General features: G+C 39.9%; 2 protein-coding genes across 5 annotated transcripts in view; both read left to right on the forward strand.

Moving 5' to 3' along the window:
• Positions 1-5,776, forward strand: part of sned1 (sushi, nidogen and EGF-like domains 1) — a 31,428-nt gene extending 25,652 nt beyond the window's left edge. For all 3 annotated transcript variants that reach the window (XM_079349666.1, XM_079349668.1, XM_079349667.1), the window contains exons 28-32: positions 256-372; positions 4,078-4,165; positions 4,802-4,881; positions 4,977-4,998; positions 5,129-5,776. In XM_079349666.1, coding sequence (XP_079205792.1) covers positions 256-372; positions 4,078-4,165; positions 4,802-4,881; positions 4,977-4,998; positions 5,129-5,141 — 320 coding nt within the window. In that variant the 3' untranslated portion in view covers positions 5,142-5,776. The remainder of the gene's footprint in view (positions 1-255; positions 373-4,077; positions 4,166-4,801; positions 4,882-4,976; positions 4,999-5,128) is intronic.
• Positions 5,777-8,886: 3,110 nt separating this feature from the next.
• ryk (receptor like tyrosine kinase) overlaps positions 8,887-14,222 on the forward strand; it is a 35,837-nt gene continuing 30,501 nt past the window's right edge. Inside the window, exon 1 of one of the 2 annotated variants that reach the window (XM_079349832.1) lies at positions 8,887-9,624. In XM_079349832.1, the coding sequence (XP_079205958.1) occupies positions 9,405-9,624 (220 nt within the window). In that variant the 5' untranslated portion in view covers positions 8,887-9,404. The remainder of the gene's footprint in view (positions 9,625-14,222) is intronic. The other variant, XM_079349831.1, reaches the window with a different exon arrangement.

The following is a 14,222-nucleotide window of genomic DNA, read 5'->3' on the forward strand; positions in this document are numbered from 1 at the left end:
GGCTGCTTCCCTGTAATTTATTGTTATTGTCACATGTGTCAGTGAAGTATTTTGATTGAAATGTAAATGAGGATGCTTCTCTTGCAAGACAAAGAAGTACCTTTCAGGGAAGCAGAGTGGTAAGAAAAGTGGTTTAAGAGCCAGAGGCTATCAACACATGCTATCAGCTGTGGGTAATGTGGAGTAGTGGTCCTGAAACCTGACACCCACGCTCATTCTGTCCTGTGGATGTTGACGACAGCTGTTGTGCTTTAGAGTTGCCACAGGACTGCCGCAGTCTGCAGTGCCAGAACGGGGGAACATGTGTGAACGGAGGCGACGCCTACATCTGCGACTGCGCCACAGGGTTCAAGGGCAGACAGTGTGAACTGTGTAAGTTTATGTGCTTCCTCGACAGACACACACACACACACACACACACACACACACACACACACACACACACACACAAACTCCAGCAGGCAGGCTCAGTGAAAGTATACTACTTTAAGAAAGAAGGGAAAATGTGTGTGGTTGTTACTTCTTCTGTTTTAATGACATCAGAAAATGATTTTGAACACGTTATCGCTCAGGGAAGATTAAACAACTGATCTAAAAGTCGCCCGGTGAAACCAATGACATCCATCCATTCCCTATTTATATCTGCCAGTCCTTTGTGGTGACACAGGGGCCTTTAGCGGTTATCAGGGGAGAGGCAGGGTTCACTCTTGGAAATGTTTCCTTTTAATCCCTGACATGTTATATTTAATAAGCTGTGGAGCCTACAGTCTTGTTGCAGTTCTGTGAGTGAAAGGACACTTCTCACATGCAGATGTATGCAAATATAATGTTTACCATTTTTAGACAAGATTTCCCATGGGTGTGTTAAAACTTATTTTACAACCACTGGGGGAGGGGGGGGGATCAGTGGGCTTTTCTTCCTGTGTAGCATTTGTAATGTGAGTCACCTTTTTCCACTTTTGCTCTTCATGTCTTTATGATTCATGCTGACCTGTGTCTCTTCACTGAATGTCACGGGGGGCTGTAACTTTGTTTTGTGCTGCTGCTTTTGGTTGGATCAGGTCTCAGACACCATGTCTCTATTTTATTACCTGTTACATGAAGAGTAGAAAGTAGTAGCTAAGGGTGTATGTTAATTAGCTCGAGACACAAAGGCCCAATGGGAATGTCACTATTCTGACATATAAACCAAAGACTGGAATAAACAAACCCTTACAGCATCACTAAAAGGATAAATAATTCCTCTCTTGGAGGACTGATTGTCTGCATACGTGTGTGTGGTTCTATCTAAGAGTTATTTCAGTCCTGAACTGGCCAAAATAAATGGAAGTTCCATCACTAAAGCCATGCTTTCAGCACGGCTAAAACAAACCTGGACAACTAAAGAGGGTTTTTGTGTGGTCTGAAGCGAACAAAACCTCTTGGTTAAAAAAAAGTAACACCAATAAAAAGAGATTGAAACAAAAATGTCCCTTGATCTGAGAGATCACTCCACAAGTTTAAAAAGAGGTGCAGTTGTATGTTAGTCGACAAAAAAAGTGGTCTTCTCATTTGATTTATCACCTCAGAAAACAAATAGTAATCGTTGTTTTTTTTCCGCTACAGTCCCATTCAAATGAATACTCATAAAAAAAAAGTAGATTATTTTGTAGACATACTCTATAACAAAACTGATCACTCTGGGCTCAAAAAAATCTGTAAAAAGCATAAATGTAAAAAATATGAATATGAATATAAACTTGTAGTAGACAAAAGAACTGAGTGCGTATGTAAAGTCTTTCTTTTTTTATATGTGGCTCCACTGTGATGTCGTAGCCTGAAGGTCTTATGCTTCTGTGTAGGGTTTGCATGTTCCCAGTGTCTCAAAAGGTTGAACAAAGTGTGAGACAGCTGTATTTGAAACTCGATAAATGCTAACCTGAGTCTATTTTCCCCTTAAAAGGCATTACATCAGATGATATCCACGCCCAGTCAGATGGGTCAAACCGTATTCTGGTCCCTCCAAAGACTTTCACAGACTCTCTGACTGTCACTTCAGTGTCAGTGCAGGATTGACACTCTGTCCACGTGTTCCCAGGGACTGTAATTCTGCTCACTCTTTGTGTATCTGTAGTCTCACATGGTGTGAATTCACAGCAGAATCTGTGTTAGATTTGCATTTCATCATGTATGCTGACATCGAGCAGCGAGCTATGTTTAGACCCCGGGATCTTTAGGAGCAGGAAACATGCTCCGCTGACAGTTGACCCCTCTGAAAGGCTTGGTTAACTCGAAGGCTCAGGGCCATGAACGTACAGCTTGAATACACCGTCAAAGAAAGACACAAAGCTCTATATTGTTTGCACTGCACTTCTTTTCTTCTTTTTATAACTCAGTGTTTCTTTTCAATGCTGTGGAGCAGCAGTTTATTATCTGTGAACAAAATACTTCTTTGTTCTGATTTTACTCTATCTCTACATTTACGTCTTTGCTGTTACTCACAGGCAAAATCTTTAGCCCAGCTCTGAAGGGCTTCTTTGATTTCAGCTTGAATAGCCTGAAAAGAACATAAAGTAAGTGTGCTTGTGAAAGGGTTCTTTGAATGAAAAAAAAAAAAAAATCACCACATCACAACTTTGGGTTCAAATTATAAGAAAAAAAAATAGTTTGGACTATTAAAAATAACAATCTTCAAAATTAACAGAATCTTCCCATGAACACTCATGAAGTCTTGAAGATAACCTGCACCAGGAGGCGTCCTTTATCACAGTGTTGTCTACGTCAGGATCTTGTCCTGTGGGGGGCATTTTTTTATTAAATGTAAATAAAGATTTAGTCAGACAGCTCACGTTTATTTCGTTTGAAATATTTGTTGCAGCAAAACATAGTTTGTGTTTGGCGTCTGGGCTCCGATCTAATCACTCCTCACACTTTTAATTTACTTGCAGAAGTTTGAGAAGTGATGGGATGATCTCTTAAACCCTCAGTCACGGCCGACAGGTGGATGCTGGGGTGGAGGTGGGATCGTCAGGTGACTGTTGAGAATGAGGCATGTCGAGTGTGAAGTCAGTGCAGCTGACTGAACTAGCTCACAGGTTTTGCCTCATTTACTGTACATTATCCCAAACTCTTCAGAGACTCCTCTACATCAAGACATTTTGATATGTAAACTTAATTAGATGTTGCAGTTCCTTTGAGACAAACAAAACAAATACACAAAATGAAGTTACAGGAAAAGAAAATGCAGCTATTGTGTGCACTGATACTGACTACCATGATTTTTAAATCATATAATGCTATGACAAAATACTCACTTTAATGCCTTAATAGATCAGTGCCTACAGTGTTTAGTTTATTTAGATCTCTATGTGTGTAAGGTCAAGTTCAAATGAAAAACAGAAATTTACATTTCCATTTATTTAGCACCAGTAGGAGGTAAAACAAAAAACCCTGAGAGATTTAAAAAAGAGCAAGTCTGTTGTATCTTTCATCAATGGAAGTACACTGATCTACATTTAAAAATACTGTACATCTATATTAAATAATCACTGTTTTAAACATCGGAGGACCCTTTACTTTAAATTTTACTTTTGATGTCATTTATGAAACAATGAAAAAAGCATTTTGATTAAACTTAAGAGATCTAAGTAATTGTGATAGTTACAAATAGACGTGAAGACATTTACACAAAACGTTGAAAATCTGATTTAAACTCGTCATCTTTGCAGTGATTGAGTCTAAACGTACCAAAAGTTATTTAAACACATCAACCTTTTTTCCTCTTTTTACTTGTTTAAAATACTTTATATCAAATGTGTAGTCAAAACAATAAAACCATCCATTTGAGTTCACTTGCAGCCACATGTTGATGAAGCCGTTCATGAGCAGACACTGGACGTCCCCTGGGCCCTCTCGAGTCCTTTTCTTCACCTAAACATCCAGCGACAGATTGTTTAAACATTCCTTTCCTAAAACCATCCATCAGCCAGAGAGCAGCTCCATCCCACATGACTCCTAAACCCTCTCGCAGCCTTTTTTTCCTCACTGACAAAACTTAAAAACATTCATTCATCATGTCTTGTGACCCCTTTTTTACAGTGTGCCAGCGTGTGCCACACCCTTGTACCCGCCTGTACTCTGAGACCAAGAGTGTGCCCGTCTGGGAGGGCGGAGTCTGCCACTACCTGTAAGTTTTTATTATTATATTTATGGCCTGACGAATTGATGTTGGTTGGATACCGATATAAACCAACATATACTTGAATTTCCCTCGGGATCAATAAAGTATCTATCTATCTATCTATCTATCTATCTATTGGCCGATATCTGTCTTAGATCTATGTCGGATCTATAGAATTAGAAAGTTATTGATGCTCACAATTATTGTGTTAATCTCTAAAAATATACTTGTGGAAAAGATAAATAATAAAAACAGGGTGATCACTCAACCAGAAAGTAACATGTACACGCAGTGATGCACGTACATGTTTCCTATATGGCAACACTGTGGAACGAGATAACGCTTGTAGAAATCCATATCTCACTCTCTGCTGGTTAGAGAGAACTGATACTCAAATTAAATGCTATTTGACCAGTAAATACATTTAGCTGTTTCTGCTTTTAACTTGAACTAGATTAGCCGATACCGATAGTCCCTGGGTATGCTAATATCAGCTGATGTTATCGGCTGGTCGATGAATCGCTCGGGCTCTTGTCAGGCATGGAGCTCCTCCTGCTGGCCTCTCCACACATTATACTCATCATAAGCATGTATAAGCTGAATAACCTGATCAAATCCACGAGTTTGTTTTGTGCTCTGCAGGTACAAAAGGACGTATAAAGTACAGCAGGATGTTTGTTATCGAGAGATTTGTGAAACGGTGCTTCCCAAAAGAAATCAAAGTGAGTTCCAAAAAAGAAACTCAACAGTTTTGAAGAGTTTTTGTCACAAGTAAAATGTGATTGTTTTGACGTGCTGATTTTTGCTTTCTCAACAGAGAGAAGAACAAACAGACAACAGTAAAGTTTTTGTTTATTTAATCCATATAATCATATTTTTGTTGCGGTGAAATTTGTGTGCGATCATCCACTGATACTGCTGAGGATCACATGCTGTCTTCTGTTCATAAATCTTTTCTTCTTTTTCCAGAGCACTTGGATGAAAGGACTGTCATCACTGTCATGTGAAGATCCTAACTTCAATTATTGGTGTTTATAATCTACTTGAAGTGACTGATTATGGCGATGTTTGTGCTGTCAGAGCCCACTGTAACATTTTAGAAACATCTGAAAATATGGTTGTATTTGTTCATTCCTGAGAGCTGTTTCTGTGTGTGTGTGTGTATGTGTGTGTGTGTGTGTGTGTGTGTGTGTGTGTGTGTGTGTGTGTGGGGCTGCATGCTTCATGAGAGGACTTAAATCAATCAAATGAAAAGTGTCCCTAATCATTGATCATTTGTAATGTTTGATGACTGATATACCTCAGATACACGTCCGTGCTGACACATTAGGAGAGGTTTTTTTTGTGTGATTCAACTGCAGGTTTGTCCCTCAGGGAAATAACTGTAGAGTTTTTATTATACCAGCCCCGAGGTTACTGATAGAGACGATGGGAAATGTTTGTTTTCTCCACACGATCTTAAATTCATCTCTTCCTCTGACAATGGCGCACAGTGTTGTCTGAGTATAAATACCTTTCTCTGTCTTAGTAGGCTTCTCTGCAGCTCGCTCCTCTGTAAATAGTGTTTATAGGCCATTTTGTAGGTGAATATTTTAATAATAAAAATGTTAAAATGTTTCCTGTTTGTTGAGTTCATATTTATATCCTTGAAAATATGTGAAAGGCCGTACAGTATTTAGGTTTACTGAGTTTTTTACATACATGCAACATGGAAACCACGTCGATGTTTTTAATTCAGGCTTCTCGTCCTAGACACCCAACTGTAGCTCCAGATCATGTTTATTACCATGTGATTAACTGACATCGGACTTGGTTTGGTCTCTTTGTATAAATATATGGAAAATCTGAACAGAAGGGGACATTATTCTTGAAAAAAGACAAACCTAAAAGTCATAAAAGCCAGTGTGATAGAGAGGTGTAGTATTAGAAAGAAACATTTCTAATTTTAACACAATTAAGGCACAATAGGTAATTTGTTTTCACACACACAGAGAAAACACAACGTTTAAGCACCTAACTTTCAGTGATCCCATTGATCCATCCAAGAGATCCATCCATGAATTTCTCAGAAATCCCACAAGAAATAAAAAATACCAGCCATGTCATGACTTTCCTAACCAGCGCAGTCTCCTGAGAAAGTGACCCAAAGAACTGACAACTCTTCATTAGCGTCACCACACTGACTTTACGCCTCTGCTCAAGTGTCCAATTTACTCAGAAACAAAGCTCTATGGAAAAAACAAATCCATCTTGGCTGTGTTAGAAAGCAGAAGGGGGTCATTGAACGGTTCGAATAGTTAATTCAAGATAACCTATAAGTAGTTCATGTTATTCTCGTCTAACATCTTTATAGACAATAACATTTTAATAGCCTATGTCTTTTTTAGTATTATTAAAGGGGAGATATTGTGAAAAGTCCATTATTTGGCTTTCCTGAGTGTCTATTGACCTACAACATTTAAAATGAATCAATACAGTCCTTTGTTTGTGGTCTACATAAGTCCTACACTTAAGAGAAAAATGCTCCACTTTAAAATGTTCTGAACATCACACGTTGGAGGGACCCCCCCCCTCTCCTCCCCTGGTATCTCCACCCATCTACTCACCCCCAACCTAGAGCAAAACTTTTGTGCAGGTCTGCCATTTTTATTCTCTTTACTAAGGAGTGGTGTCCACTGGAAAAACTTAGGATGGCTCATTGCATTTGAAGAGACACACACACACCAAAACAGGGCATTCTGAGAGTGCGGGTTTCTACAGGGTCACAAACCTCCTCTGCTGCTTGATTCATGTTATATTTGGACCAAAGCACAGCACAGATGTTTCATTTAGACCACAAGGGGGGCTGTTTGAAAAGGTGGGAAAGGGATATAATATATAACCTTTAAAAACTGCACATAAAAATCTGTCTTCTTTATCAATGCCAATCTTAGACAGAAATAATATGAGAATCACAATTTTTTTTATTTTTTTTATAAAAATAAGGAAATACTGTATTTTACAGTTTGTAGATTGGCTTTTGCCATTTGCATTTGTGTTAGGAATTTAATACATTAAGCAATTAATTATCAATACAAACGTTGAATTCATGCTTTCAATGTGCTGTTGTAAGCTGTAGACTTATAGGCTGTGAGGTGAAAAAGTCTTTATTTCTTTGAGCAGGGTGAAATGAGAAGCGTAGTTGCTTTAACTTATTATTTCACTTAAGGCCAGTGATTGACGACCACTCACCTGACCCATGAAACCAACACACGCTTGAAGCACACAGAGAGCAGGCCTTCCTTTAGATTTAAAACAAATATTTTGCCCTGCCTGGGTACTGATAAGCTCTTTTACGTCGGTCGCATTTAACAGACTGCAGGTTGCACGTTAAGGACTACTCCATTGAACACTGCAATGCGGGGCTTCATTTGTATCCCACTTGCTCCCCAGATTTGCGGTTTTCATGCTGCCTTTACTGACCCTGGGATTGTTCCATTTTGTACGACTTCCCTTCTGACATTAGCAGTGGGATCAATATCAGGGGCACTGGGAATCTAGTAAGGCTAATCACAAGTTATATTAAAATATATTATATAAAAATAATGAGGATAATCCATATATATATATATACACACACACACATACATGACTTTAGGTTACATAATGCTGCTCTGTCATTTTTCAATTTCAAAAAAAGAAATAATGGTATAAAATGAACCAGTTGAGAACATTTCACATTGAGAGGATTGAAATTGATTGTTTTAGTATGGTCTATGTAAAGTTAATCTGATATGGTTTGTGAAGGCAGATTTGTGTTTCTGATATTTTTCCTTTATCTGTTGTGTCTTGATGACAGCTACAGATCTAATTTTTCTCTGGTATAAAAAGTAAGTTGAAGTTAAAAAAAATAAAAATAAAAATGAATGAATGGATGAATAAATAACCAAATGTAATATTTCCGTGGGCTGTATGAATAATGATCAAATAAAATAAAATAAAAATATTTAGCTTGCTAAAATTCGATTGGTCAAATTCAGATCCAAAAATTCCAGTTGAAAAATTAACATTTCAACACCTGAGCTACCTTGGACAGGACAGGATAGGATGGGTCAATTGAGCCTTTTTAAATTTTTTATATTGTGAAACTTGAATGTTTTGGATTTGTATTTCAAAGAGGTAAATTCAGAAAAAACACGTAAGATACATGGTTTTCAAACAATTACAATACTCATATTTTCAATCAATCAAACTTTATTTGTACATCACTTCTCATACAAAGTTGCATCACAAAGTGCTTTACATCAATGTAAAACAAACAGTAACAACACAACTTCCTCCCTAACCCCACAATTCAAAAACTAAGGTAAAATAATTAGATTAAAACAGGTACTGGCGGACTGAGGAAAAGCTATCATTAATTCTTCAATGAGGAAACACTAGAGGTTAAAATGTAATAAAACTAATTGAGGTAAATGAGGATTGATGATTCAGTTAAAAGCTGAAGTGGAAAGGTAGGTCTTGACTTTGCTTTTTTAAAACTGTTTACATTGTGTTCTGCCCTCAGGTATCCAGGTAAACTGTCCCACAGTGGTGTTTTAATTTAAATATTAACTGCTCAGTAGCTGTCCAAATTCAAATACTTGTGTCCCCATTAATAAAGGTTGTATCCTTTATTATCCCTAAGGTTGTATCCATTTTTTCCGATAGCACTTGAAGGCAGCATTCCACTCCTGAAGTCACTGAGAGCGGTGAGCCCCCCCCCCCCCCCCCCCCCCGCCTCCTCCTCCTCTCTGCTCCGGGTGAAAACTGAGATAGTGAGGAAAAATCAACGGGAGGAAAGACCATGGAGGGAGGGAGCTGGATGTATTAGCTAGTTTGCTACTTTGGAACACTTTTCTTACCTGCCTGCTTTTACTAACTCGCTTTTTTAATGCGACGATATGGTGTTAGGTGGGTGTGTGATTTAAGTACAGGGGAAAACGTCGTAAATCTCCCGAACGTTTTAATGTTCAACATCTGACTGGCGGTTTCACATTTAGCACGACCCGACGAAAGTTAGCCTGCTCCGGCTAACTTAGCCCGTCTCGGCTGGCAAAAAAAGAGGCACAAAAAACCCCCCAAACAAAGCTAGTGGAGCAGGAATTAAAGGGTAAAGTTACTCGTAATGTTGCCACTCGGGATTAACTTTAGATACGGATGAGAAAGATTTTGGCGACTACAGGGAACAACGAGGAGAACAACCGAGAGCCAGACGACCGCTGCGATGTTGGGGTTGATTCCCGGCTGTGGCAGCCCGCCTCCCGGGTCCCGAGGTCGGCCACACTCGGTGTTGTGGAGGCTGGGGGGCTTCTTCTTCCTGCTGCTGCTGGAGGGTGCAGGCTGTCTGGCCAGCCCGAGCAGTCCTTCAGGCGTCAATAACAACAACAACAACCAGCCCAGTGTCAACATATACATGAGTGTGGAGGAGGTGAAGAAGCTTTTAGGTAAGAAGGAGAAGTAGGCCTGGAAAAGTAAAGACAGCTGTCCTCAAACTTGTCTGTCTGTTTTTTCACAACTTATCTGTCTGATGTGATCAACATGTGCCAGTGAAGGTCCCTCATATTTTTATTTTTATCAAACTCAACCAAACTTTTCTGAAGTTTTACCTCTTGGTCCTACTTCGTCCAAAAGGCAGCCATACTGCTTCAAACTACAAAATGTCAAATATGACTTAAGACTACAGACTTTAATATACAATAAGAAGTTCAACAACTTTTTATTATTGCTATGTTTGTGTTGTAAGGGTCTGAAAAATACATTGTGATTTAAATGCAATAATTAGATAATAATAACAATATTGTATCAAATGTCAAGAAAACACACATGACGACAAATATATAGACAAACCAGGCACATACCCAAATACAAATATCACAACAATAAAATCAATTTACAGCAAAAAATACTGAATGACCTTCCTTGTAGTTTTTGGTGATTTAAGAGAGAGTGAAGTTTTATTTTATCTCTTTTTTTAAGTCAGTTTTTTTGTTGTTGTTGTTTGAGCTGTTCATGTGTCTGATTGTGGATGATTTACATTTGTTGCTCCTTCCCATGCAGGATAAAGTATTTTATTCTTTTCTCTTATAAATGACCTGTGTGAACCTGTGGGCACTTTTGACACAAACTCAACTGATGTGTTTTTTATGTCTGCATTTGACTTTTTGTATTTTATCTTGGTATGATTTCTAGACTCTGGACTGTCTTATTTTTCGGTGCACAATGAGCATAAAGCCTAGAACATATATATATATTAGAAAGTCATTAACCAAAATGTATCCATATTATCCAAAGAGTTTGTGCAGGAATGTGCAAGACCAACACTTAAGCACCAAATAAAGAGGGAGTGTTTAAGGGCCAGATAGTGATTGTTCATAAAACATGTAAGACAGACGCTCAGTGTTATAGGTACATCGCATCTTTATCTGAAGCCACTTGTGTCCAACGCTGCTTTCTAGAGATGACTGTTTGAAGCAGCTTCACAGCTGTGTTGTGTTTCCACCTCTGGGTGGTATGCTGATGTGTCACCAGGAATAGTGGAAGAGAGGAAGTGACTAAACCATACATTTAAATAAAAACAGTATGGGACTTTTGTGGTCAAGTGTCGGCTTTTGGTTACGTGAAGCGAGCTGGAGGGAGGCCGCTTCGGTCCTCTTCGTTGTCGTTACTGTTGGAGTTCATTTTGCAGCCACAGCAGATGCACTGAACGAGATCTGCTCCATGTTTGGTATCAGATCTACCACAGCCATATGAAGCTATATTTAAAGGTTCAACTCTGCTGTATTGCATATTTAAAAAGTGTCTATGAAATACACTCTGTTATTGTAAACGGCCTTCTTGTGTTTCTGCTCACGCGTGTTTTGGGTGTATTTAATTAAACATCTTTTTCACAGAAAGGGAATTCATTGCATCCTACATTTTAAATTTAAACACCGACAACTGGAAAACTGAAAGACCAGCTAATTTATTAAAGACATCAGATTGATGTTTAAAAGGCAATAGAAGACCACACAGTGAATGAACCTATCCTTCTTTGGTTTATTTCAATAACTGATGTGAAAATAATGTCAGAGCAGTAATAAAAAAAAAATACAGTTGACTTTCAGCCTCCTGATTTCAGATGTAAAAAAAGGACTTTAAGGAGTCACGTTCTGTGTGTGTGGTGAAAACTTCTTCTCGTCTCGCTCTCTGTGTTCACTGTGAGCGGAGCAGTTTGTGCGTTTCCTAGCCGAGCTCTAGCAAGTCTATAGATTGGTCTGAAGTTGTTAATTTAAGGTTTACTCACGATGTCTGGAGGCTGTAGTTTGAAACCAGTCATTTGCCATTTGAGTGCCACTGTGCAGCTTAATGAGCGGGTGGAAGTGTTGGTGCGTAATGTCTTTGTGCAGGGAGGAAGCTGATACTGCAGCTTCTCAAATTGACTAATGGGCCGCTGTAAATACACGTATCCTCGCGCTATCATGGACTCAGCGTTTTTGCACCGGGCGGCGTTCAGTACGACTCAGCAGTTTAGTTTCTGTTGTCCTTTTCTCGAGGAGAGTCAAGTGTGTGCAGGTTTTTTATCAGGGCGTTCTCTCTCTCTCTCTCTCTGATGTACATATTCAAAGACTAACATCTCTGTTTAGGTTTGAGCTCAGTCATTGCACAGCGACAAGATCGTGGGATCCCTTTAAAATATGTAATCCGGTTTACTGGATAATGTTGGCCTCTGTGATTTTGACAAATGCATCAAAGTATAAGTCATTGTACCGTTTAAAAAAAACCATTGAGCCCGTTCTCTGCACCCTATAATTTCCCTGGTGTTGGACCGTAGGCTGACTCTGTCCATTTGGGTTCCTCTTCGTCTCCATCACGCTATAGTTCCTCCTCGGATGCCAGACCAGAGCCTCTTTTGTGGCTTTGCTGAAACCTTGTCTGCTTGTTTGGAGAAATCTCTTAATTTTTCGACAACTTAGTGTGCAAACCAAAAAAATGTTGGTGGACAGAATCTTCCATGATGTAGTGGTGACTGCAGCCGAGGAAGAAGCTGCTGCAGGCGGGTGAAAGTGGCATCAGTCGTGGGTAGCGAGCGCGACTATTTGCTGATGCAGATCCTTTTTTTTTTTGATACAATCTCAGACTCCTCAGTTATCTTTAGAGACATGATGCATTCAAATACATTTTATCTGTGCATGTCTACAAGATGAAAACCAAACGCACCTGACGTCAGCTCTCACAGGGTTTTTGGATCTAAAAGTTGTTCCTTGTTGTTTCGTCCTCTGTGCATCAGGCACATTGTTTCCTAAACTGCCACCAGCCCTGTACGCACACATGGTTTACATACGTTGCCTACGACTTCCTGTTGACTAAAAAGGAATGTAATCGCCTAAAAATGTTCCCGAAACCACAAAGAGCTTGTGTCTCGTCACAGTGTTGGGAGTTTCCAGAGAATCTTATATTTGACATAGGAGTATCCTGTCAACCAGCCGGAGCTTCAGGCTGAAGAATGCAATCATATATTTGGGGATGTTTACATGTGGTTGGTGTGTTTTCTTTGCTTTTAATTAGGGGAGTGTGTTTTTTTTCCAAACCTGAAGCCCAGAGCATGCACACAGTTTTTATTGAAGGTGGTTCATAGACCTGTGAGGGTCAGACTGAAGGGCTCGATTTGACTTCTCATGGTAAGGGAAATAATTACCATTAAACACGACTCTATAGCATGTCACTATCTATTGAGCGAGCACGCATCGAGACGTGTGCTTGAGATGCATTTGGACTTTTTACAGTTTTTTTCACAATGTAAATGCATGACGACTGTGCTTCATGTAGCTGATTGGTTACAGTGTAGCAGTGTGGTGAATGCTGCCTCACACTGTCACTTCATACTGAGTCCAAAAAGGTTCATCATTATGTTCTGAGTGTCACCTGTGCTGCGACCGCTCACTGTGTCTGCTGACATCCGCTGGGGCTTAATCAATATTCACGTTTTGAAAAAGTTCCCAGAGTTGCAGCTCTGCTCCCTCCTGGTTAAGTAGCACGTGGTGTTTTTCCACTAATTATGTTCACAATACAGCCATACCGTTGGATTTGTGAACTTTGCACTGAGACATTTTTGAATGAGGAAAGAGTGCCAAAATCAACTCCTGCCGTCCTGCTCTCTGAGCATATGGAGTCTCCATTCAGGGTTCATTCTGATAACTTTAACAAACAAGCCGGCTCTCAAAGGGCTGCTGGGGGAACAGGAAAGCGTCATGCCTGAACTCAAATAGGATTAGCATTTGCTCAGTGTGTTTGTCCACGGATGAGCTACAGGTGGCATCCCTGATTGTTTTTGCATACGGCTAACACAGTGAACTCTCTGCCTCCTTCCTCCTCCTGTCAGCTTTGTCTCACTGCTCTCTTTGTCTCACTGTCTCACAGCCTCAGCATCTTTGAGGCGTCCTCTAATGTCTCTGCTCCGCTCACGTCTTCCTACAGAGGACAGGTTTGTCTCTGACACATGTCCTTCGTGGTTTGTCTCTGACACATGTCCTTCGTGGTTTGTCTCTGACACATGTCCTTCATGGTTTGTCTCTGATGCATGTCCTTCAGGGTTTGTCTCTGACACATGTCCTTCATGGTTTGTCTCTGACACATGTCCTTCATGGTTTGTCTCTGACACATGTCCTTCATGGTTTGTCTCTGACACATGTCCTTCGTGGTTTGTCTCTGACACATGTCCTTCGTGGTTTGTCTCTGACACATGTCCTTCGTGGTTTGTCTCTGACACATGTCCTTCAGGGTTTGTCTCTGACACATGTCCTTCGTGGTTTGTCTCTGACACATGTCCTTCATGGTTTGTCTCTGACACATTTCCTTCGTGGTTTGTCTCTGACACATGTCCTTCGTGGTTTGTCTCTGACACATGTCCTTCGTGGTTTGTCTCTGACACATGTCCTTCGTGGTTTGTCTCTGACACATGTCCTTCGTGGTTTGTCTCTGACACATGTCCTGCACAGATCCAGCGGCAGGATGTGTTTTGGGTCTCTTAGGTTTGTCTTTCTTATACCACGTGTCCTCTCGGCTA

The sequence above is a fragment of the Symphodus melops genome (genome assembly GCF_947650265.1).
Source record: "Symphodus melops genome assembly, chromosome: 8".
Lineage (NCBI taxonomy): Eukaryota > Metazoa > Chordata > Actinopteri > Labriformes > Labridae > Symphodus > Symphodus melops.